General features: G+C 39.6%; 1 protein-coding gene across 4 annotated transcripts; it reads right to left on the bottom strand.

Moving 5' to 3' along the window:
• Positions 1-83: 83 nt before the first annotated feature.
• On the bottom strand, positions 84-24543 carry PPP2R3C (protein phosphatase 2 regulatory subunit B''gamma). 4 transcript variants are annotated; one of them, XM_044917844.1, is made up of 13 exons: positions 23893-24026; positions 18592-18719; positions 16015-16119; positions 15111-15223; positions 14352-14449; positions 12211-12281; positions 10126-10258; positions 9658-9713; positions 9505-9580; positions 8668-8804; positions 5614-5751; positions 3274-3333; positions 84-444 (listed from the first exon to the last, which is right to left on the bottom strand). In XM_044917844.1, exons 1-13 carry the CDS (start codon positions 23948-23950, stop codon positions 256-258), a joined length of 1362 nt encoding a protein of 453 aa, XP_044773779.1. In that variant the 5' UTR covers positions 23951-24026; the 3' UTR covers positions 84-255. The 4 variants fall into 4 exon arrangements, with proteins under 4 accessions (XP_044773779.1, XP_021551028.1, XP_021551029.1 ...); XM_021695353.2 differs by having other exon boundaries at positions 167-444; positions 23902-24395; XM_021695354.2 differs by having other exon boundaries at positions 167-444; positions 23841-23911.
• Positions 24544-24808: the final 265 nt, after the last annotated feature.

Below are 24808 nucleotides of genomic sequence, written 5' to 3'. Positions count from 1 at the left end.
CGGATTCCTACCTTTACCAAATCACACTTGCCATATTTGAGCTAAGTGGAACAAGAATTTAAAATCTCCTAAAACAACATTTGGTCCTACTGCTTCCAAACTACTGCAACCAAGATTCCAATAATCAGAACATTTGCTGTATTCTATAGGCATATAAAGTGTTTTATTTAGACTGTTTCTAAGGATTGTGCTTGAAAGGTTTTGCATGCAGCATTCAAGCTTATCTTAATGAACACAGTCTAGTCTTTTGAGAGATCATGTATCGTCAAGGTCTGCAGAGTTTTCATTGTCATTTGCAACAAGAGCTTCTCTGTTCTCATAAGTCCAGAAGCCATTCAGATCGATTAGAATGGTGGTGACTGTGTCTCCTTGATTACTGTTGATTAAATCCTGAAGAGAGATTTTCAAAGGATCCTTTGGTTTAACCATGTCAAAGATTTCATCCTGCGAGAGAGAGAAAAACACAATGAAATCTGGGATCTGATCCACTAAATTTCTATTATACAAGTGCTGTGAAATTCCAGGCTGGCACTTGAGCTTATGTAAAATTTTTGTTCTAGTTTTTTCTTTTCCAGTTCACACATAGGCAACCTCCTTTTCTCTATGTACAATCATAGAATTTTACTGGAAGATTCCTTAGATATGTGATAGCTATCCCTCATCCTTTTTTTTTTTTTTAAGATTTTATTTATTATTTTGACAGAGCAGGGGTGGGGGGGAGAGCACAAGCAGGGGGAGCAGCAGGCAGAGGGAGAGGGAGAAGCAGACTCCCTATGGAGCAGGAAGCCCGACACGGAACCGGATCCTGGGATCGTGTGACCTGAGCCGAAGGCAGATGCCTAAGTGATTGAGCCACCCAGGTGCCCCACTCTCCCTCATCTTAAAAGAGAAAGAAACAGGCTCAGAGTTTAATCTAATCCAAACTACATAGCTGATTAGTGGCAAAACTAATGCAGTATTCTTTGAATACGTGTTAAGTATCTTAAACTTTTCTATTGTCTTCTAATTGGTGGTAATGTAAGGTCTTGCTTTAAGTGCAAACTCAGCTCCAACTAAAAATAAAAACGTAAGTGCTTCCAAAGCCAAGATAATGACAAAGCTTCATTTCCAATATAGATGTCAACCTTTTATACTCTGGATCTAAGATGGGTGGTGGGTGGGGGAGGTTCAGTTTTAAAGAATTAGTCATCCAGAATGACAATGAAATTGTGCTAAAATTTACTAGAATAGATGGAAATACTTCTATATTATGAGGTATACTGTATGAGTATTTACAAGGAATTAGATACATGTTTTCTAATCTTTTTGTAGTAAAATTACTCAGAGGATCCAGTGGCATTTAAGGAGGCAAATTACATTTTAAAAAGATTAGAACAATTCAGGGTGCCTGAGTGGCTCAATTGGTTGGGCATCCGACTTGATTTCAGCTCAGGTCAGGATCTCAGGGTTGTGAGCTCGAGCTCCGTGCTTGGTGCAGTCTGCTTGTCCCTCTCCCTCCCCCTGCTTGTGTATGCATGCTCTCTCTCTCTCCATAAATAAATAAAATCTTTAAGGGTGCCTGGGTGGCTCAGTTGGTTAAGCGTCTGCCTTCAGCTCAGGTCATGATCCCTGGGTCCTGGGATCGAGTCCCACATCGGGCTCCCTGCTCCACAGGGAGTCTGCTTTTCCCTCTGCCCCTCCTCCCACTCGTTCTCTCAGTCTCTCTCTCTCAAATAATAAATGAAATCTTTAAAAAAAAATTCAGGTAAATGAAATGTACGAGCTTTTAGTCTTGTATGTTTATGAAACTTCCTTTTCTAGGTCAGTGGCAACTTAAAATTACTAGTTCTTAGGTTGCCTGTTGAATAGTTTCAGATTTGTCTCATTTATATTAAACGAAATTGGCCTTTATCTTACACTTAATTAAAATTGGATGGGTTCTTCCATTACGTTACTTAACCTGAACCTGAATCTGTACTAGGTACTATAGGTTTTTCACAGCTGGTGACTGCAAAAATGAAGCATTAGCATGTGTTTCAGATAGTGGTAGTTTTCATATTGTAGGACTGATGGCTCCTTAATACAAAAGCAAGTAAGACCTTTGAAGGAGCAGATTTAAAAAGTGCCCAAACCTAAATATAGTTGACCCTTGAACACAGGTCTGAAATGCATGAGTCCACTTAGACATGGATATTTTTGATAAATACAGTATACTGTAAATGCATTTCCTTTTCTGATGACTTTCTCAGTCACATTTTTTCTCTAGCTCCATTTTTAAGAATATAGTATGTAGGGGCGCCTGGGTGGCTCAGTTGGTTAAGCGACTGCCTTCGGCTCAGGTCATGATCCTGGAGTCCCTGGATCGAGTCCCGCATTGGGCTCCCTGCTCGGCAGGGAGTCTGCTTCTCCCTCTCCCACTCCCCGTTTGTGTTCCCTCTCTCGCTGTGTCTTTCTCTGTCAAATAAATAAATAAAATCTTTAAAAAAAAAAAAAAGAATATAGTATGTAAAACATATACAAAATATGTGTTAGCTATGTTACTGTTTATGTGAGGCTTCCAGTCAACAGTAGGCTATGAGTAGTTAAGTTTTTGGGGGAGTCAAAAGTTCTACATGGATTTTCAGTTGCATGGGGGAGGGGCATTGCCCCTAACTCCTGTGTTGTTCAAGGGTCAACTGTAGTTACCAAGATTAAAAATTCATTTTGCACTGGAATGGCTGCCAAAGGATTGCAGGCTATATTGATTCTCTTCATTTTCAGTCAAAATTAATGCTTCCAATGCAAATACAATCTGACAATGCTAAAATCATAAACTATACAAATTATTAGTCCAAGTGTGGTCTCAATTGGTTCAGAATAAATAACAGCAAATACTTGATTCGGTTCAGTACTTCATAGTCATGTTTCTTTCATACAAAATTTCACGTAATACAGATGATTATCTGGTATTATGTATATTATTTTTTTAAAGATTTATCTTAAGAGTGTGTGTGCATGAGCAGGGGAAGGGGCAGAGGGAGGGAGGGAGGGGAAGCCGACTCCGCACAGAGCCCGACGTGGGCTCGATCCCAGGACCCTGAGATCATGACCTGAGCCAAAACCAAGAGTCAGACTCTTAACCAACTGAGCCACCCAGGCGTCCCAACTGGTATCATATATATTAAAAGAAAAGGTAAGGGGTGCCTAGCTGGCTGAGCTGGTAGAGCATGTGGCTCCTGATCTCAGGGTCACAAGAGTTCAAAAGCCCCACATTGGGCATAGAGCTTACTTAAAGGAAAGAAAAGAAAAGGTAACCTTGACATCTTGAAATGAAACAGGATCTTGTCCATGGATTTTCATTAGTTCCTGTATGGCCTGTAGGGGTAGGAATAAGTCTGTAAATAAAAAATATACCACAGCCCCCCTTCCTGTCCCATGGCCCCTTTCTAGTCCCATGGTCTTTCCTATCAGACCACAAGCTTTATCATTTCAACCACTCTTACCAATATTCTCAACTTCTTGACCTTGCTTCACATCCAGTCAGCAAAACTTAATGATCGGTGTAACCATCAACCCTTCTAGATGTATATCTTGCTATTGAGAATTCCAGAAAAAAGTATACAAGGCCACAGATTATTGCTACTATACAGGAAGGGTCTCCAACCTCAGATGGGCCTTTACATGACCTAGCAATTATTCTGTTATGCCTGATCCTTGCATTTTCCAGGAATGCTGTTCATACCTTCACCATTCTTTAAGACACCCAATCTGCCGCCTCTGCCCCGCCCCCAATACTTTGCCTTGTACTTGACCGAAAAAAAAAAAAAATGGAGGTAAGCCTCCCTAAAATTCTCTTTTATAAACTTTAACAAAAAAATAAAACAAAAAAAAACACTAACGGAAGAAACTACTGTGATCCAGTTGGACTAATAAGTATTGTAGGCGAGAGTCATTCACTAGAAAATGTGAAGCTTAAAATTCTTGGTAAATAGTCAAATAAGTATGTTGCAGGTGCCTACTGTGTATGTGGTGCCACTGATGTCCGTGTGTGCATAGGTAATCTCTTTGAAGTAAGTGAGAATCGGAGTACACGCACAGCCACTAGAGTAGTAGACCTGGAGATACAATCTAGAGTGCACCATCTAGGCTGACCTTTATCACTGGGATACTGATGTACGAAGACTCTACGAACAGCTTAGGATTGCAGGACTCCGCGCCAGTAAGTATTTACCTTAACCCATACAACCAAGCCTAAATACTTTGATAAAATGCATGTATAAAATATTTTAAAAACAAAATTAAATATTCTAAGAGAAGGTACTGTAAAGAAGTCTTTATAAAAAAGGGTTGTGTGTTTAATTTCCAAAAATATTTAGTTTGTTTTCCTAAAACTGAATTTTCATTTAATAGGTCTGCCTAAAGTGGGGCATCCCTATGATGGGTTGGTATCATATTCTCAGATAAGCCACGGATTCAATTTTTAAAAAATGTATCCTAATACTGCGATTGTAATTTATCCTAATATTTGTAGTCATTACTACCTAGGAAATCATTATGGAAGTTTTAGGGAATTTAACACCGAAACTATGAATTTTACATACTATGAAACTCAGAAACCAAATAGTTATTTTTGAAGTATCACAGAATTTTAAATGGAAAAGGAAAAGCCTCTGGGGAAAAATGTTTTATGACAAAGATGTGAAAATTTCATTTTTATTGTTTATAAAAAGCCATTTCTTCTTACTGTTGTCTTAACCATATAAAAATCACACAGTCTTCTAAAAACTAGCTATAGAAATAAAGTAACAGAAGTACTACTGTACACAACTATTCCACCAGATAGAAAAGTCACCATTCAAATTTAGGAATGATTTGTCTTAAAAAGGGCAGACATTCCTCTTTTTACACCTTGTGCATCTGAATGCTTATCAGATAAGGTACAATCAAATTTCCCTTCTCAGAACTCATCATGTTATTCTCTGAGACCACTAAACGGCACAAAATAAGCATTTCAGCAAGTCTATTTTCATGCTGAAATGCAGCATACAATAATTTTAAAATTATTAAAATAATTTTTATATTTTACAGCACAGCATTTAAAAGAATCTACTACTCCCAAAGTCTGCAAAACTTCTACCTTTTCTGAACTGTTTAACTGAAGCTTCTGAAGGACTTTACACACTAGTTTATGATCACCAAAGCACAGAATTTCTCATGTATGTCTGTATCTCCATTGGCCAGTATAGCCCCTGACACATATTTATACATTTTGATGTCCTACAACTAATCAAATCAGCTTTGATTTAGTCTATTTATATTTTTTAAAAATAGAAAAAAACAAAACTAAAAGGAGACTTGATTTCTTCTAAAATCTGTTAGCAAATTGGGGTGTCTGGGTGGCTCAGTCGGTTAATTAAATGTCCGACTCTTGATTTCAGCTCAGGTTTCAATCTCAAGGTTGTGAGTTCAAGCCCCATATTGGGCTCCATGTTAGGCATGGAGCTACTTAAAAAAATATTAATAATAAAATCTGTTAGTAAACCTTTTTGTTATATTTAAACATCACAAATTAGATAAAATTGTTACCAAGTAGGTAATTTAAATCAAATAGTGTATCTTAAGGAACAATGACTCATTTACACAAATGAGACTTACCCTAAAGAAGTAATTAAGTGAAAAGACATTCAGATAGCCTTTGTTCTCAATATCAAGTAATTTGAAAATATACTGCAGAGCTGCAGGTTCTTTTCGATTTTCTAACGCAAGAACAAAGTCCAGGTAGGTCTTATAGTCCTATAGAGAAGAAAATGACACTCATTAGAAGCCTTGTTTGGAATTAACTTTTCAAGTGAATATCTAATGATTTGAAGCTATTTTACAATCAAAGATGGCAATTTTTTTAATTTAAATTCAATTAGCCAACATATATTTTTTTTAAGATTTTATTTATTTGAGAGACAGAGTGAGAGAGAAAGATCATGAGCAGGGGGAGGGACAGAGGAAGAAGCAGGCTCCCCGCTGAGCAGGGAACCCAATGCGGGTCTCGATCCCAGGACTCTGCGATCACGACCCGAACTGAAGGCAGGTGCTTAACCAACTAAGCCACCCAGGCGCCCCTCAATTAGCCAACATATAGTACACATCATTAGTTTCAGATGTAGTGTTCAGTGATTCATCAGTTGCATATAACACCCAGTGCCCATCACATCACATGCCCTCCTTAATGCCCATCACCCAGTTACCCAATCCCCCCACGCACCTCCCCTTCCGCAACTCTCCGTTTGTTTCCCAGAGTCAAGAGTCTCTCATAAAAATGGCAATTTTTTAATATGAAATAAGATATCCATTTGTATACTTAATATTGGTTTCTAGAAATTCTACATAGCAGTTAATCTGTACAGGACAGTTTTGGGGACATAGATCATTTTCTTATGAGAGAGTTGCTGTCTTAAGGAGTAATCTTTTATTATGCCTCTGAAGTGGACAGAACAGTGACTAAGCTATTGTACAATGCTGCTAAATTAGTATCTTCATTTCAGTGTGGTCAGTTTGGGAAAAAAAAAGGTTTATCTGGAATGAATAGATTAGTATATTTGAATAGTATATTTAAATAGTTACTTTGAAATATTTAAACATTTTAAAATCAGATGATTTCCAATAAGAAGCCATCTTAACACCCGATATTATACAGTGAACTGAAACTGTTCTCATCCAAAAAAAAGGCAAAAAAGCACAGATAAAAGCTAGAAAGACATGAAGAAAACAAGGCTTTCTCTACAAAAAAGGGATACTCATTACTTTTTTTGCATGGTAAAAACACGTTGGAGATTCCACTTAGAAAAAATTTTATATTCTTGGAAAGCTGCTTTAGGCTAAGATTAAGAATTCTTTTTTTTTAAAAGATTTTATTTACTTATTTGACAGAGACACAGCGAGAGAGGGAACACAAGCAGGGGGAGTGGGAGAGGGAGAAGCAGGCTTCCCGCAGAGCAGGGAGCCCGATGCGGGGCTCGATCCCAGGACCCTGGGATCGTGACCTAAGCCGAAGGTAGACGCTTAACGACTGAGCCACCCAGGCGCCCCTAAGAATTCTTTTTTGTATAAATTGCAGTATAAAGAGCTAAAGAGATGCAGCCTCGTCATGGTCTAACTCCATCCATAGTTGTAGCCTGTTTTCTCTAGAAGTCATTAGTATACTACAAGCTCCTCACTGTTGACTGTAGACAGCTGTAGAAGTCACAAAGCACAGTTTCTCCACCTTTTCCCCCCTTTCCTATACTGCTGGCTTAAAATGGTGTTATTTAGAAAACTGCTATTCAAGCTAAGTGATAAAACCTAAAACCCCAATTCTCCTGACAATATGACCATTTCTTAAGCATCATTGGTTTGGTAATTTATCACATCCTTAACACATGTTTTTAATAGCAAGGATAGTGATTTTTAAAATGCTAGACAGAATTTCCTTAAGTATTTTGCATTGTTGTGATAAAAGGACAGGTGCATGTTAATCATTAGCTACTAATATAGCCACTTACAGAAAGTAATACAACCTGATCTTAGATTTAAATCACGGCATTTGTGGTACACTATCTGATCTGGAAATTTAATGAATGAACCATCTATATGGAAACAGTCAATAGGATTTGCCAATTTTCCAGGATTTTTTACCCCCCACTAATCCATACTCCTTAGGGGAGGTGGGCAGGGGAGATGGGCTAAATGGGTGATGGGTATTAAGGAGGGCACTTGTTGGGATGAGCACCGGGTACTGTAGAAAGTGATGAATCACTAAATTCTTCGTGTTAACTAATTGGAATTTAAATAGAACTTGAAACATTAAAAAGATACACTGATAATGAAATGAACAAAATATTAAAATTTTGTATTTGTCCAGAGTCCATAATATTTTTTAATAGATTTTTTATTTTAAGATTTTTTAAATTTATTTTTTGACAGAGTGAGCGAGAGAGGGAACACAAGTAGGGGGAGTGGGGGGAGGGAGAAAGAAGCAGGCTTCCCGCGGAGCAGGGAGCCCGATGCGGGGCTCGATCCCAGTGCCCTGGGATCAGAACCTGAGCTGAAGGCAGACGCTTAAGGACTGAGCCATCCAGGCGCCCCTATTTTTTTTTTTAAAGATTTATTTATTTATTTATTTGACAGAGACAGACACAGCGAGAGAGGGAACACAAGCAGGGGGAGTGGGAGAGGGAGAAGCAGGCCCCCCGCCGAGCAGGGGCTCAATCCCAGGACCCTGGGATCATGACCTGAGCCGAAGGCAGACGCTTAACGACTGAGCCACCCAAGCGCCCCCAGCCCATAATATTTTTAAGCAAATTAACCTTAAGATTAAAGCCCCCAAAATTCACAATTTGATTAGTTCAGGCTTTTAAAGATACTGATGTAAAAATAATGCTGTATCACATCAAGAAAAGGGTTTGTGGAAACTGTGGGAGCCTAAATTTTTATTTTTATTTTTTAAAGATTTTATTTATTTATTTGACAGAGAGAGACACAGCGAGAGAGGGAACACAAGCAGGGGGAGTGGGAGAGGGAGAAGCAGGCCTCCCGCCGAGCAGGGAGCCCGATGTGGGACTCGATCCCAGGATCCTGGGATCACGACCCGAGCCGAAGGCAGACGCCCAACGACTGAGCCATCCAGGCGCCCTGGAGCCTAAATTTTTAAAACTTATCAGAGATTTAAACTACTACCATTTCTCCATCATAAGTGAGACACTCCTGGAAAACGCGATCTAAGAAGACATTGGTCATGGTTGCTGTTCCATAGCGGGACAGTTCTTCTTTACTGAGCATACCATTGTGATCCTTATCAAGATTCAAATACTGGCCTTGGGAAGAAAAATGATAAAAAGACATTTATGACCAAAATAAAATTCTAATTAGAGGACAAAAGAATAAACACAAAAAGTTCTTTTATTGGTTAATACTTTGATTTTCTAACTATATTAGGGTAGTGCCCTAAGATCAGCTAACCCTGTACTCTCTATCACAACAGCCCTTAAGCTTTGCATAAAGCCATGGTGTTTGGGCTATTTCCATCATTATTTGTTTTCAGTTTGCAACCTTTTAGAACTTTCCTAGGTTTTAAAATTAGAGATGGGGTCAATAAAAAGCAATGAAACGCTGGCTCTTGAAAAGCAGAGAACAAGGATGCCAAAATGAGTCAGAAGACCACCCAAGAGAATAATGAAGCAGACTAATGAAATTAAAGGAAAAAGCAAACAGTCCCTAGAACACTTGCCACTGTGGACGCTGATAGCAGTGGCATTTTATCACAATGCAAGATAATAATTGATTTCCATAATGATGCTCCTGAGTCAACAAGAAAGGATCAAATTACATTCTGTATGTTCTATTAAAGAGTAAGAAAACGACAAGTAAATTTTAGTAATCTAGAATACTAGCTCTTAAGGTAATTAGAATACTTTCATCCTAAGGTAAATTAGCCTATGTATAAAACTGTCCTTTGAACGTTAATTAACTGAGGAATGGATCATTCAAATTTTAGCATTATGACAGGAACCATACCATATACCCTTAGGGCAGAAGGTGCAGAAAACCAGTTCGTTTCTTGACTCTCCTTGGACAGTTCCTCATCCCTTAACTAAATAAACACAGAGATATAATTAGAAGACAGTAACTGTCAAGTGACATGATTAAGTATTTAAAAAACATATTTACCTCCAATAAATCATCTAGGAAGCTGCATGCTAAAATATCTTGAATTTTAATCTTCCCTTTAAAGAACAAACACAATTTCATTTTTAAGAAAAGAGGAACTCAATTTTATAAAGATACTATTTTAGAAGAGTAATCACACAATTGGTATTTTAAAGCTTCATATCTTTCATCAAGAACAACTCCCCAGTATATTCCATATCAGGGATAGCAAATCATATCAGAATAACTGGCTTCTTAGGACCAGAAGGAGCCATTCGTTATCCAGCTCAGACACCACTTTAGAGATGAAGAAACTAAGAGGTTAGGTGACATCTCCACTGTCACACAGCTGGTTCTAGTTGGTACGAATAAATCATAAAAGATCTTTATATATTAAAGGCAATGGCATAGTAGAAAAATGACATTTTCAAGACTTTAGTTATTGAGATTTAGAATTATATCCTTATAATATCTAAGATTTTCTTTTACCTGTTCTTAGAGGGTCTAAAAAGAAGAAGAACTTCCTAACTGCTGTACAAACATAGAAGGAGTAAAAAGACTTTTCCAGCCCATCTAATTGTGGCAAAGTAGGGATAAGTTCCAATATGTAGTTTTCTAAATCCTGAAAGAACAAAACAAAACATTAAAGTGTCAACTGTCTTGATCTTGTTTCTTCGTTAGATACTGGAATGTTGAATTTCAGTCCTAAAAATTATTCAGCATTAATAGTATATTAATGATAAAATAAAATCATAACTATGTTAGTGGTAAAACTTACATTGTTTTGCTTTTTATTTCATTTTTAACATTTGTGAATAAGCAATATATTCTACATAATTCCAAATTCAAAAGGAACCAAAAAGGGGGTGCCTGGGTGACTCAGGTGGTGATCTCAGGGTCCTGGGATCGAGCCTCGTGTTGGGCTCCCTGCTCAGCGAGGAGCCTGCTTCTCCCTCTGCCCCTCCCCCTGCTTGTGCTCCCTCATGCTCACGCTCTCTCTCAAATAAAATCTTTTTATTTTTTAATTTTTTTAAAGATTTTATTTATTTGAGAGAGACAGAGATAGCAAGAAAGAGCACAAGTGGGGAGGAGAAAACTTCCCACCTACCCCCCTCCATTTTATACTCCCACCAGCAATGTGAAGGCTAAACCAACAGCTCCCAAATTGTGCCCCCGGAATGCTTCAGTAAACTCACAGGGGTGCAGCAGGATATTAAAAAAATTTCAGGAAGACGGTGACATCTGCCAGAGAGTACACAATAGATGTGGCTATTACTAGAGCTATGAGCTCAAGGTAGTTCACATTTTCAACATTGACGGAGATGCATGCTTTTTGATGACATCAATCTTTGCAAAGCTAGGTTCCTGATGGTTGCTGTGATGAAGCAAGTACCACACGAAAGTTAGTGTGGAACAGGAAGTGAGGATGACTGTCCAATCTAACTGCCAGTTTTGACTGGCCATACAGTGTGCCCCATGGGCACAGATTCCATTAGTATTTGTAATTTAAGAATGAAGCAAAAATATTACTTACTTTCAACGTATGTGTATTTTTTTCAAATGGCTAATATAATAATAATCTTAGTGAATACTTTCATAAATTGTTTAGAACTAACTAATAAATGGAACTGGTAGGTATTTCTTTTGACTTAGAGGCACTATGCAAAAATTACTGAGATACTAAGGGCACTGTGAATTGAGAGTTTGGGAAATCATGACCTATTTTATATTCCCTTATTTTTTTTTTTTTAAAGATTTTATTTATTTATTTGAGACAGAGAGAATGAGAGAGAGAGAACACATGAGAGGGGGGAGGGTCAGAGGGAGAAGCAGGCTCCCTGCTGAGCAGGGAGCCCGATGCGGGACTCGATCCAGGGACTCCGGGATCATGACCTGAGCCGAAGGCAGTTGCTTAACCAACTGAGCCACCCAGGTGCCCCTTTATATTCCCTTATTAAAAACATTATCAAACTTAATGATGTTTGTCAGCCTGAAAAATTTCTGGCCCTAACATTTATAACACTCATGAAAAACCAAAAGTTTTCCTGTTTCTTTTTTTTAATTTATTTTTATTTTTTTTAAAGATTTTTATTTATTTATTTATTTGACAGAGAGAGACACAGCGAGAGAGGGAACACAAGCAAGGGGAGTGGGAGAGGGAGAAGCAGGCTCCCTGCAGAGCAGGGAGCCTGATGCGGGACTCGATCCCAGGACCCTGGGATCATGACCTGAGCTGAAGGCAGTCGCTTAACCAACTGAGCCACCCAGGCGCCCAGTTTTCCTGTTTCTTCAATGATTTTTAATCCTGTTAAAGCACTACATTTTTATTTTCTCCTTTGGAAAGCTATTTTTAAAAGCTGGAAAAAAAGAATCAAAAAGGAATTTTTGTGGCCAATATACATTTTTTTGTGGTCAATATGCATTTTAAAAGACTTTTAGTAACACATTATTTGTAAAAACGAACAAAAGCGGAGAAACAAAAACAAAATAATCACCTGTAATCCCAACATGCAGTGCTAACTACTATTAACATTTTGGTGTCTATAGTAGTTATTGAGGTGGGTTAATACTTACAGATTCCCGAAGGTACCCTTGTCCAGCAACATCATATAAACTGAGTCCTATTCTTGTCTGATGAAGCCAAACTGACAATAAGTAAGAAGATGAAATGTAATTTTAAGATCTGTCCTTTAGCATATATATGGATAAAAGGAGATAAACAGCTAGATTAGAAGGACAAACTAATAACTCTACAAACATACTGCTTCACACACATATATTACTTATTCAGTAACCCCAAAATTGTTTTTATCAAAATACACCATAGCATTAATGGCAGGTATCAACAATTCTACCCTGCCTAAAGCAACAATAAAGTTGATGCTCTTGAAAATATTCTTCACCCACTAAACTTAGTGTTCCACCAAAAAGGGACAGTGGGTGTAATGTTATGCCTTCAGTGAAGGTGCATTTATTCTTATTCTACTGAGGTTAATTACTGTGACTAAATATTAAAGATGGTACGCATAGGACTTCAGAGATCATTATGGAACTTACAGGAATCATAACAATTCCAGGTTGTTTAATAAATACTTGAATCTGATGCTACAATTCTGAGTTGGGAACTATCCTCTCAGGCAACTCAACCTATAATAAGCTGCCTTTGAACAACATGGGTTTGAACTGTGTGGGTCCACTTATACATGGTTTTTTTCCCCCAATAAATATAGTATGGCACTGTAAATGTACCTTCTCTTCCTTATGAGTTTTTTTTTTAAAGTTAATTTCTACACTATGTAGGGCTCAAACTCACAGCCCCAAGATCAAGAGTTGCCTGCTCCACTGATTGAGCCAGCCGGAGAGAGAGAGTACAAGCAGGGGGAGCAGCAGTGGGAGAGGGAGAAGCAGGCTCCCGGCTGAGCAAGGAGCCCAAAGTGGGGCTCGATCCCAGGACCCCGGGATCACGACCTGAGCTGAAGGCAGACGCTTAACCGACTGAGCCACCAGGCATCCCATGATTTTCTTAATAACATTCTTTTCTCTAGCTTACTTTATTGTAAGAATACAGTATATAATACATTTAACATATAAAACATGTGTTAATCAACTGTTTATGTTATTGGTAAGTCTTCCAGCCAACAACGGGCTCTTAACAGTTCAGTTTTTGGGGAGTCAAAACTTATACTCAGATTTTTGACTGCACGGGAGGTTAGTTCCCCAACCCCTGTGTTCTTCAAGGGTCAACTGTATATTGGTAAAATAGAATTACCAGTGAATTAAAATAATTTAAATCACTATACATTAAAATTCTTGGTTCAGCTTTTGATATATAGCTCTTAGCTAGTATTTTTAGGATACATGTTTTTGTTTTGTTTTGTTTATAATAATGAACCCATATGTATGGTAGAAAATCTCAGCTCTAGTAAGTTCCTCAAGGAAAGAACTGGAATAATAAAAAATAAATCTGGGTCAAAAAGTAAGAAATTCTGGGGCGCCTGGGTGGCTCAGTTGGTTAAGTGACTGCCTTCGGCTCAGGTCATGATCCTGGAGTCCCGGGATCGAGTCCCGCATCGGGCTCCCTGCTCGGCAGGGAGCCTGCTTCTCCCTCTGACCCCGCCCCCTCATGTGCTCTCTGTCTCTCTCATTCTCTCTGTCTCAAATAAATAAATAAAATCTTTAAAAAAAAAAAAAAGTAAGAAATTCTGCTATTCAGGGGTGCCTGGGTGGCTCAGTCAGTTAAGCATCCGACTCTTGATTCTGGCTCAGGTCATGATCTCAGGGTCCTGATATCCAGCTGTGTGTTGGGCTCCCTGCTGGGCATGGAGCCTGCTTGGGTTTCTCCCTCTCCCTTTGTCCCAACCCCCACCCCCCAAGCCTGACTCATGCATGCTCTCCCTTTTACAAAAAAAGAAAAGAAAAGAAAAGAAAGAAATGCTGCTGTTTATTCAAACTTACTAAGAGAATTGTTTCACATAGAAGGAATATTGTAAAAGCATGTACCAAAACCTCCTTGATTTCCAGATAGAGGAGTTTAAGAATTTTCTTTTTTTTTTTAATTTTTTTAAGATTATATTTATCTGAGAGAGAGAGAATGATAGACAGAGAGCATGAGAGGGAGGAGGGTCAGAGGGAGAAGCAGACTCCCCGCTGAGCAGGGAGCCCGATGCGGGGCTCGATGCGATAGAGGAGTTTAAACACAATGAAAATGGAATCACCTTTTCTCATGACATAATTGAAGAACTGCATGATAGAAATTCTTCCATAAGAGTCTGTATGAAGGAGTTTAGCAAAGACTTTTGCTGTGAAAAACTGCCTAAGGAAAGGAAATAAAGATTAAAATCATCTGCCAATATAGCAAACATACTGAATTAGCAAACAGCATGAATTCAAACAATTAAAAATCAAAATGAAAAAAATCAAAGTGAGAACCACAGTTTAAAACTTAAAGTCATACATCTTTGAATTTTATTGCCTTAAGAATGAGAGGCTAAAAAACCCCAAAAAGAATGAAAGCCTAGGGGTGCCTGGGTGGCTCAGTCCTTAAGCATCTGCGTTTGGCTCAGGTCGTGATCCCAGGGTCTTGGGATCGAGCCCCGCATCGGGCTCCCTGCTCAGCGGGAAGCCTGCTTCTCTCTCTCCCACTCCCCCTGCTTGTGTTCCTGCTCTCGCTTGCTCTATCAAATAAATAAAATCTTAAAAAAAAAAAAAAAAGAGAATGAAAATCTATACTGTTATATATAAATGTACTATATATATAGTTGTATAGTATATAAATATGCTATTATAAACTATTATTTCTTTTAATAACTTCATACCAATAATTTTCTTGACTAAATAATTTTAAAATTTCATTAATAACTGATATGGACTCAAACTGTCACACGATTGATTTATATTTTCATTGACATTTATTTCAGGCATTAAAATTCTTAACATAACATACTCCTTTGTTAATTATACTTAATTAAACTTACTTGCACTTTGGTCCAGCTTTTTCACCAACCTTCAAAAAATTTTCATAATTAATCATTGCTTCCTCTCCAATCATAGGTGGTGTCTGGTGCTTATCCAGCAAAAACCATAAGTTCTTAGGAGAAGTTCAGAAATGAAGATGTTACAGTTAACAAAACAAAATTTAACATCAGCTAAATGTGTTATTTCCATTAAAATGATAGTCTGATAGCAGATTTAATATTAAGATGAATCTCATTCCCTATTATCCTTTTGATTACTAATAACATAATACAAATAGCTGGTGTTTATTGAATGCCCAAGTTTAAAGTTTTCATATATGGTACCTCTTTATTTTTTAAAGGTTTTTTTTTTTATTATTGCGTACAATTAGTGAACACATAGTACACATCATTAGTTTCTGATGTAGTGTTCAACGATTCATTAGTTGCATATAACACCCAGTGCTTATCACGTGTCCTCCTTAATACCCATCAGCCGGTTAATACCCTCCCCCCATGGTACCTCTTTAATTCATATAACTATGTGATGCAGATAGATACTGTTATCCCTACATAACAGATGAGAATTGAAGCACAGAAATGTTAAGTCCATTGCCCAAGGTCACAGAGCATGGCTAGGATGTGAACCCCCAAAGTTTGACCCTATAGTAGTAGTTCTCAACTTTGGCCTCATATTAGAATCACCTAGGGACTTAAAAACATAACAAAAAAAACACCCAGATCTTGGGGAGACGGTGCCCAGGCAAGCTCTGCAGCTGATTTTGGCAGGAATCATTGCTCCAGGGCCTGTGCATTCACCCACTCTGCAGCAGTGGCTCCATTAAGACACACTGAGATCCTGTAGGACTTTAGTACAAATAAAGAAATGGCTAACATCCAAAGCAACCTTTAATCCTATTCTTACCTGTAATTCTTCATTATCTAACAGTTCTCTGCTTTTCCTCTGGAGAAAGACAGCTCTGGATTCCTCTCTTAATTTTTGTAGTAAGACTTCATCTTCAGCTGGCAACTAAAAATACACTAGAGTTAATTTCTACACTTAAATTCTAGACTATTATTGGATTATGTAAAATATATTTGGCCTCATAAAATTTCTACATTATTGCATTGCCTCAAATTACTTTTTGTATCTCAGTTTTGCTTAACTTCAAGTTATCATTCATTTAAAAAGTTCATTTAACAAAAAGAGATCCACAGAGAATTCCATGTTCAGCAAGGCCAGATCCCTGCCTAGAAAGAACTAATGGTCTAGCCCAAGTTTCATTTTATATTCTTAGAGTACTCTTTCCACTATAACCTTAGACTGACATAGAATTAAATAAGACTAACTGAAGATACATGGTCTTAGCAAAGTATGCCTTTTGAGCTTGAATGACGTTACTTCTTGGAGATGGTCAAGCCAAGGTCTACTATGTTTACCTCCTAGGCAGAGGGTCTGCCTGCTGGGGTGATTTCCATAAACAGGGCTTTAAAATGACTCATTCCAGCTCAACCTCAAACAATTTGCTTCGAGGATTTCTTCTTGGTCGTCTATATCTCTCCCCATTAAATGTAGCTAAGTAACCACAGTCCAAATCAGTTCTTTCATTTCCAAGAACTAAGATGCCATCCCTCCCATCAAAAGGAATGGAAAAGGAGGAAGCATAGGAGGTAAGGCTGGGGCTGAGACTGTGATCCTGCTCCAGTGGCTAGTCAACAAGCTAATCAGCCAAGGAGAGAAGTGGTAACCAAAGATGGTAGGTGGTTTCTCCAAAGCAGTGAGAAGACAGAGAAGAAATAGAGAACATCCCACAAATCCACATCTGCAGACAGGAAACCATGTGGGATCTAGAAGAGGTCACAGAGAGAAGGAAGAGACAGAAATGGGGAAAAGGGAATTCCCTCAGGAACCACAGGGGAGAGCAAAAGGTTGGTACTGGAAGTACAGGAAAGTTGAGTCCTTGGTTCAGAAATGGGGTCATGTCAACATCTAAGGGCTGTTTCTGGATAAGATACTATTTCATAATCCTGATTAAATGAGATCATGAATATAAAGTGCTCTGAAGTACATCAGCACTCAATAAACATCAATTCCCTTCCTGCTCCCCCAGACTATCAAAAATTTTCAGTTGTGTAGTGGACTCTGTTTAAGAAAGTGTGAAATGCATAAAGCGGGAGAAATCCATATGAAATGATCCCATTGTTACTAAACACACGTGTACACAAAACTATGGAGAAGGATTCATGTAGAAATATTTATTTACATCTCTGTGCAATGTTATGGGAAAATATCAGCTGTTTTTTCTCTTTTCCATGACAAACATGGATTAGTCACAGAATTCTTTTTTTTTTTTAAAGATTTTATTTTAAAGTAACCTTTACACCCAACATGGGGCTTGAACTCACAACCCCAAGATTAAGAGTCACGTGCTCTAATGACCCTGGGGCAGCTAGGCGGCCCTAGTCATATAATTCTCAAAAGACTGGGAAACAGTATTACAGAAAGGTTTCCAATAAAAATGGTTCACCTGGAAAAGGTCTGTACTTGAAGAAATGTTACAACTATCTAGATAATTCACTTATATTAATACATTGCTCCTAAATGGGAAGTAAAACAATGTTTACTTTCTTTGTAAATAGTGTTATAATTGAGTTTAGAAGGTAGCAAGTTTAAGAGACATTCAGCTAAAATTTCAGTTAACTTTTCTATAGTGGTCACATTTTACATAATACTAAATAGGTCTTATTCTTTTCAGTAGCCTTCAATTTCAGCTGTAAGTAGCTTTCTTAAGGTCTTCCTGTCTTCTATAATCTCTTTCAAAGACTTCTTTATGGTTTCAGCACAAGGAAAAATAAGTATAACTCTTCAAGTTTTCCATTTTAATCTATTTTTCAGTTTAACCTTGAGCAAAATGTATTACACCTTAGAACATGGATAAAAGACAAAGTTAAAAATGGTGATCAGCCAAGTAAACCTAAGTTTTTTTTTTTTTTTTTTTTTTAAAGATTTTATTTATTTATTTGAGAGAGAGAGAATGAGAGACAGAGAGCATGAGAGGGAGGAGGGTCAGAGGGAGAAGCAGACTCCCTGCCGAGCAGGGAGCCCGATGCGGGACTCGATCCCGGGACTCCAGGATCATGACCTGAGCCGAAGGCAGTCGCTTAACCAACTGAGCCATCCAGGCGCCCCGTAAACCTAAGTTTTATAAAAAGCCTGATACATGATCCAACAGAATAACCACTACTAATATCCATAAGAAAAAACAGGAAGGAAAAGCCTGTAACTCAAAGGGGGCCAAGTAACAACTTTGTGTTCTTATACCAATTTACATCAAAACTTGAGATTTTATCAATTCCAAAACAATAAGATCAACTACAATGAAAGAATATATAAAATTTAAAATATAACCTCTATTCATTTATATAAAAGAGTCCAATCCCATTTTAAAAGTTAACATTTCATTTATAAACTCCCTGAGACATTTGCTTAGATACCACTTACCCTGTAATAAAACCGGGGTATGGTCTTATAGAATTCATTTGTGTTTTTTCTATCCCCTTTCCATTCTGAGTAGTATTTGGTAAACAAATCCATTTCTTCATCTTTTAATTCTTGTTCACTTCTTTTTTCTGGTAACAAAATAGATTAAAAGGGGAAAAGCACTTTTTTTTACTTACTCGTTTTTTTAGTGAGAGAGAAGAGGGGGAAGGGGAGAGAGAGAGAGAGAGAGAGAGAATCTTAAGCAGGCTCCACACCCAGTGCGGAACCCAACATGGGGCTCAATCTCACGACCCTGAGATCATGACCTGAACCAAAATCAGGAGTTGGACGCTCAAACTGACTGAGCCACTCAGGCACCCCTTAAAATCAGTATTTTTTACTATAGGGTATTTACAGTGCAAAAAAGACATTCAAAATTGTGCTTATACACTGAACATCTATATTAATTTTCTTGAAACACCAAGAATCGAAAGAGCCTCCCCTGCATCTTCAACCACATCTTAGTTGCTCCCTCTCCTTCTTTTTATCACTATACTAGTCTCTTCCTCAAGTCACTGTCTCTCTTACGGACTTCTGGCATGCTCCTGATTCATTCCATCAAAAGTACTTACTGAGCACCTACTATGTATAGAACACTGCTAGACTCTGGGGCTACTGTGGCGAGAAAACAGACGCAGCCCTTGACCTCATGAAGTTTCGGCTTTGCAATCCCTGTTCCTCTACCTAATGGAAACCCCTTCCCTCTCAGGCTGCTTTTACCCTCCAGCCCGCCTACTGCTGGCCTACAGCTGTTTCATTCAGTCACACTGTTTATTGACCACAGCAACTGGCGCACAGTGTTCTTCAGCTCAAGGTCCTCTAATTGTCAAGGAAGGATAAACGTTTATGAGTAACTGTGACCCCTCATCTCTGAAGAGGGGTCACCTCTGTCACTCGGTTCCATGGCAAGATCACAGATCTTATCTGCTCCTAAATATACTAAACTTAAATATACTCTCAGATAATTTTTCTCCTTCTGATTATTCAAAACCTGCCATAATACCTACACTTCAGCCCTCACTGAAATCTTCAAATCTGTGACTTATTTTCTCGATAGTTTATTTTCCTCTTCCTGGTCTCACTTCCTTCCAACGTGCCTATAGCTGTTCCCCTAAACCTCTCTTATGCCTGCATTTCTGCCACATATGCCATGTTAATTTTTAACCTTAGGCCACACTGTTGATTCTCTTATTTTCTGGCCATTTCTTTTTTGTTAATCTTTCTTCCTCATTTCAATTTTTGTAGTTTGACTTCTGAGTCCCAAATGTCACTAACCCAGATAGTGCTTTTGAACTCTAAACTCACACATTCAAAACAAAATATTTTCATCCTCACCCAACATATCTAAAATAATCTTCCCATCCCTCACCTTACTATTCTTCTAATTCCATATTTCTCTCCCAATTACTGGTATTCATCCAGTCACCCAAGCCCAAATCCCAGGAGTCATTTTCATGATTTCACTCATTCTTTTTCATTCAACTATTCTAGGGACACACAATTATCTGTATGGGTGGACGTGTGCACATGTGTCCATACCTACATACGACTTTCAACAGAGTGTCAGGGAAAGCCTCACTGAGATGAAACTGAGCAAAAAAACTGAAGAAGGCAAGGAAGCAGGTTATGCAGATAAACGGGGAAGTGCATACCAGGCGAGGACACAGCCAGCACCAAGGCCTGAAGACAGGAGAGTGCCGGATGTATACGGGAAGAGGGAGGCAGCCAGTGTGCCTGCAGCGGAGTGAGCCAGAGGAAAGAGTAGATGAGGGAAGGCAGATCATGGGAGTCAAGGCCACTAGGTCATTAGAAAGACCCTGGCTTTTACTCTGGTGAGGGAGAGAGTCACCAGCAGTAAGTAGGAGGCTAATGCAGTCATCCAGGTGACAGATGGTGATGGCCTGGATCATGGTGGCTGCAACGGAGGTGGTTGGGAGTAAATATTCTGGATATATTTTCTTAGTCTCAGGATCTGCAGACACACTGCATGTGGGTATCGGAGAAAAACAGCAGTTGAAGATATCTCCAAAGGTTTTGACCTGAGCAGATGGGGAAAGTTACAAGTGAGCAAGTTAGAAAGGATACCAGGAGTTCAGTTTTGGACAAGTTAAGATTAAAATACCTATTAGAACCAAGTGGCCATGTCAAGTAGGCAATTAGACATACGAATTTGGCATTTGGATTTAGGAGACAGAAAGAAATACACAGTATTTAAAGCCATAAGAATGGCTAATTTCACCATGAAGGGGAGTGTAGACAGAGAACAGAAGCTGACCAAGGACTTACTTAGCTTTGGGCCCTCCAATGTTAAGTTGTTGGAGAGAAGAACACAAACACTGAGAACGGAGGACCGGTGGGGTGGGAAGAAAACTGAGGGAGTATGACTCCCAGAAACCAAGAGAGGAAAGTATGTTTAGGGGGAGAGTGAACTATCATATCCCTGGCAGGGACTGGCAGCAGGTCAAGGAAAGTGAGGACTAAAAACTGACCACTGGAACAACAATGGAGATCACTGATGATCTTAACAAGCAGTAATTACAGCACAGATTTAATCAACAATTCTTTTAACAAGCATTGCTGTAAGGGGAGCAATGAGGCTTAGCTAGAGGTAGAAGTTAAGACAAAGTTTCTCTAGGATGAGAGAAATACCACCATGTTCATACACTGATAGGGATGACTGAGAAAGAAAAACTGATGCAGGACAGAGGGGGACAACTGCAGGAATACATCTTTGAGTAGCAAACATGGGATCTAGCACACCAATGAAGAAAACAGCCTTAAATACAAGTTGTACAACCAAAACAATTTACTTATTAATCATCTCTCCCAACACTTCAGCTTAAGTTCCACAAGGACAAAGACTTTTGTCTGTTTTGTTTACTGCTATAGCCTAGAACAGTGCTTGACACATAACAGGGATGCAATGGAGTGGGTATTTACCCCAAAGATACAAATGTAGTGATCTGAAGGGGCACCTGCACCCCAGTGTTTATAGCAGCAATGTCCACAATAGCCAAACTATGGAAAGAGCCCAGATGTCCACTGACAGATGAAGATGAATGGATAAAGAAGATATGGTATATATACACAATGGAATATTACACAGCCATCAAAAAATGAAATCTTGCCATTTGCAGTGACGTGGATGGAACTAGAGGGCATTATGCTAAGTGAAATAAGTCAGTCAGAGAAAGACAATCATATCTCACTCATATGCAGAATTTAAGAAACAAAACAGGAAATCATAGGGGAAGAGAGGAAAAATAAAACAAGATGAAACCAGAGAGGGAGACAAACCATAAGAGACTTTTTTTTTTTTTAAGATTTTATTTATTTATTTGAGAGAGAGAATGAGATAGAGGGAGCATGAGAGGGGGGAGGGTCAGAGGGAGAAGCAGACTCCCTGCTGAACAGGGAGCCCGATGCGGGACTCGATCCCGGGACTCCAGGATCATGACCTGAGCCGAAGGCAGTCGCTTAACCAACTGAGCCACCCAGGCGCCCACCATAAGAGACTCTTAATCATAGGAAACAAACTGAGGGTTGCTTGAGGGGAGGGAGATTGAGGGATGGGGTAACTGGGTGATGGACATTAAGAAGGGCATGTGATGGGGCGCCTGGGTGGCTCAGTCGTTAAGCGTCTGCCTTCGGCTCAGGTCATGATCCGGGGGTCCTGGGATCGAGCCCCGCATCAGGCTCCCTGCTCGGCGGGGAGCCTGCTTCTCCCTCTCCCACTCGCTCTGCTTGTGTTCCTCTCTCGCTGTCTCTCTCTCTGTCAAATAAATAAATAAAAATCTTAAAAAAAAAAAGGGCATGTGATGTAATGAGCACGGGGTATTATATAAGACCGATGAATCACATATCTGCACCTCTGAAACCAATAATACATCTTTTTTTTTTTAAGATTTTATTTATTTATTTGAGAGAGAGAATGAGATAGAGAGAGAGAGCATGAGACAGGGGAGGGTTAGAGGCAGAAGCAGGCTCCTCCCCGAGCAGGGAGCCCGATGCGGGACTCGATCCAGGGACTCCAGGATCATGACCTGAGCCGAAGGCAGTCGCTTAACCAACTGAGCCACCCAGGCGCCCAATACATTACATCTTAATTAACTGAATTTAAATAAAATGTTTAAAAAAATAAAGGAAATATACTTCAATAGAAATACTTTTTTGATGGCAAAAAAAAGAGTGAAGAAGAGGAGAAAGTACAAATACAGGTGACTTCTTTGATAAGTTTTCCTACAAGAAGTGCAGAAAAATGCAGCAAAAGCTGGAAGGAGATGTGAGATGAAATGATTTTTCTTACATGGAGTATATTACAGCATGTTTGTCAGAGCTGATGGAAATGATCCTGTAGAGAAGGAAAATTTGATGACATATGAGACAGAAGATAAGAACAGAGTGAAATCAGTGAATAAAAGGGAACGGGATCTGCTGTTGGACTGGAGGAACTGTCTCAAATAGCATGGACAGTTCATTTTGAACAGTAAAGGCAGAGTTTATGGGCATCTATGGTGGTGAAAGGGCTGATAGAAATGGTAAGTGGGAACAGGTGAGGTTTTTCTTTGCTTCGACTTTCTCAAATATATACATAAGTTTATCAACTGAACATAAGGAATAGATAGCACATACTGGAGAACTGGAGGTCTGGAAGATGAGAACTGCCTTAGAGTGTAGGAGAATGAATATCTAGGGAAACGCGGAATGTGTGTAAATGAAAAACTGAAACACTAGGTTAGTGGACATGAATTCAAAGTGACACCATTTACCATGGTTCCGTTTTTCTCCAGCCACTTTTGGCTGCCCTGAGGGCACGTGTGGAATAAGAAAGAGTTTTAACCAGGCTGGTTAACAAGCAAGTGCGAAGGAGGAGGAAAAGAATAAGGAAAAATAGATGATTAAATCTAAAATGGATAAAGAGGGAAGTCAAAAGTGTGTTAGTAAAAAGGCGTTGTAGTAGGATCGAAGGTTGTAGTAGGATCGAAGAGTTGTTGGAACCGGGGTTCTCAATTATCCCTCAAAAGCCTTGGTCAAGGCCACGTAAGTGAGTGCTAAAATAAGCTCTTCATTCCCGCAATCCTTTTCCCGGGAAGTGTGGGTCAAACCTCTCAGTATCCCTAAATCACGTCCCCTCTGCCTTTGTCAAGAGAGCTTTTATAGAAGCGGAAAGTGCGGCTCCCAGTAGCTGCTCGTCCCCGATCTCCCCCTACCTCCAGAGTTTAGGGCCGACCTATCTCCGCGAGCAGTCCCTCCCAAACTCACTGTTGGTACCTGTGTTGGGCGTCGCTAACCGCCGGCGAAGAATTTCTTTCCAGTCCATGGCTGACTCCCGCGCAACAGCTTCTGCATTTGCGGTTTACTAACCGCTCCACCCCCTACTAGCTCAGACTGCAATCACCGCCCAACCCCGTAAAGGTCAGGAACGCTCAACCGCCATTTTGGACTTGGGCGGAAGTCGGCTAACCAGGCAAAAAACCCATTACAGCTACTGCGGAGAATACAGCGATCTTGTTAACAGCGAGGAAAGCCGACTTGAAACATGGAAGAATGATCCTCTGTAAGGCAGCGCCCAACTTCACCAAGTCCAATTTTAAAGGTGCAGGATAAGGAAGCCCCCGTTTTTATTTCTTTAACTTGGGACTTTGGCGCGTGTGTACCACGTGATTCAGGAGTCCTATGGCGTTTCCGGCCCGAGGAAGAGCTTTTTTTGCTTCACAATTTCTTTTCATTGCTCACTGCGGATATCTAAAGGCCCTAAAGTTTCCCTGAACATAGCAGACGTTTTCAACAGCCCCTTTTGCCACTAACATCTTCAAAATTGTCTTTTTATCGTTGTCAGGCCTGGCGGAACGCCTCCGTGAGGTTCAGCCACGCCCCGGCGCCGGGGCCCTCGCGGTGCATTGTGGGCGCGGTAGTTCGACCGTGCTTATGGTTGCCTTAAGCGTGAGTGCTGAGGTGAGTTGGTGAATCGAGTGAACTTCGTTTATGATCGGTCGGTACACGGCCGGCACTGCCCTTCGTGGACCTTCCTTCCTTACCTGAATTGTCAGTTCGGCTCTCTCCCCACCTCCGCCGCCCTCATATCATCAGCTGACGCGTTTGGCGGCCTGGGAGGATTGTTATGCCGGCCCAGGGTCCCTAGATTTTGGCTTTCGTCGTTGTCCATGCTGCTCCTAGG

Source organism: Neomonachus schauinslandi, chromosome 9 (assembly GCF_002201575.2).
Source record: "Neomonachus schauinslandi chromosome 9, ASM220157v2, whole genome shotgun sequence".
NCBI lineage: Eukaryota > Metazoa > Chordata > Mammalia > Carnivora > Phocidae > Neomonachus > Neomonachus schauinslandi.
This window is presented reverse-complemented; position numbering and strand designations above follow the sequence as displayed.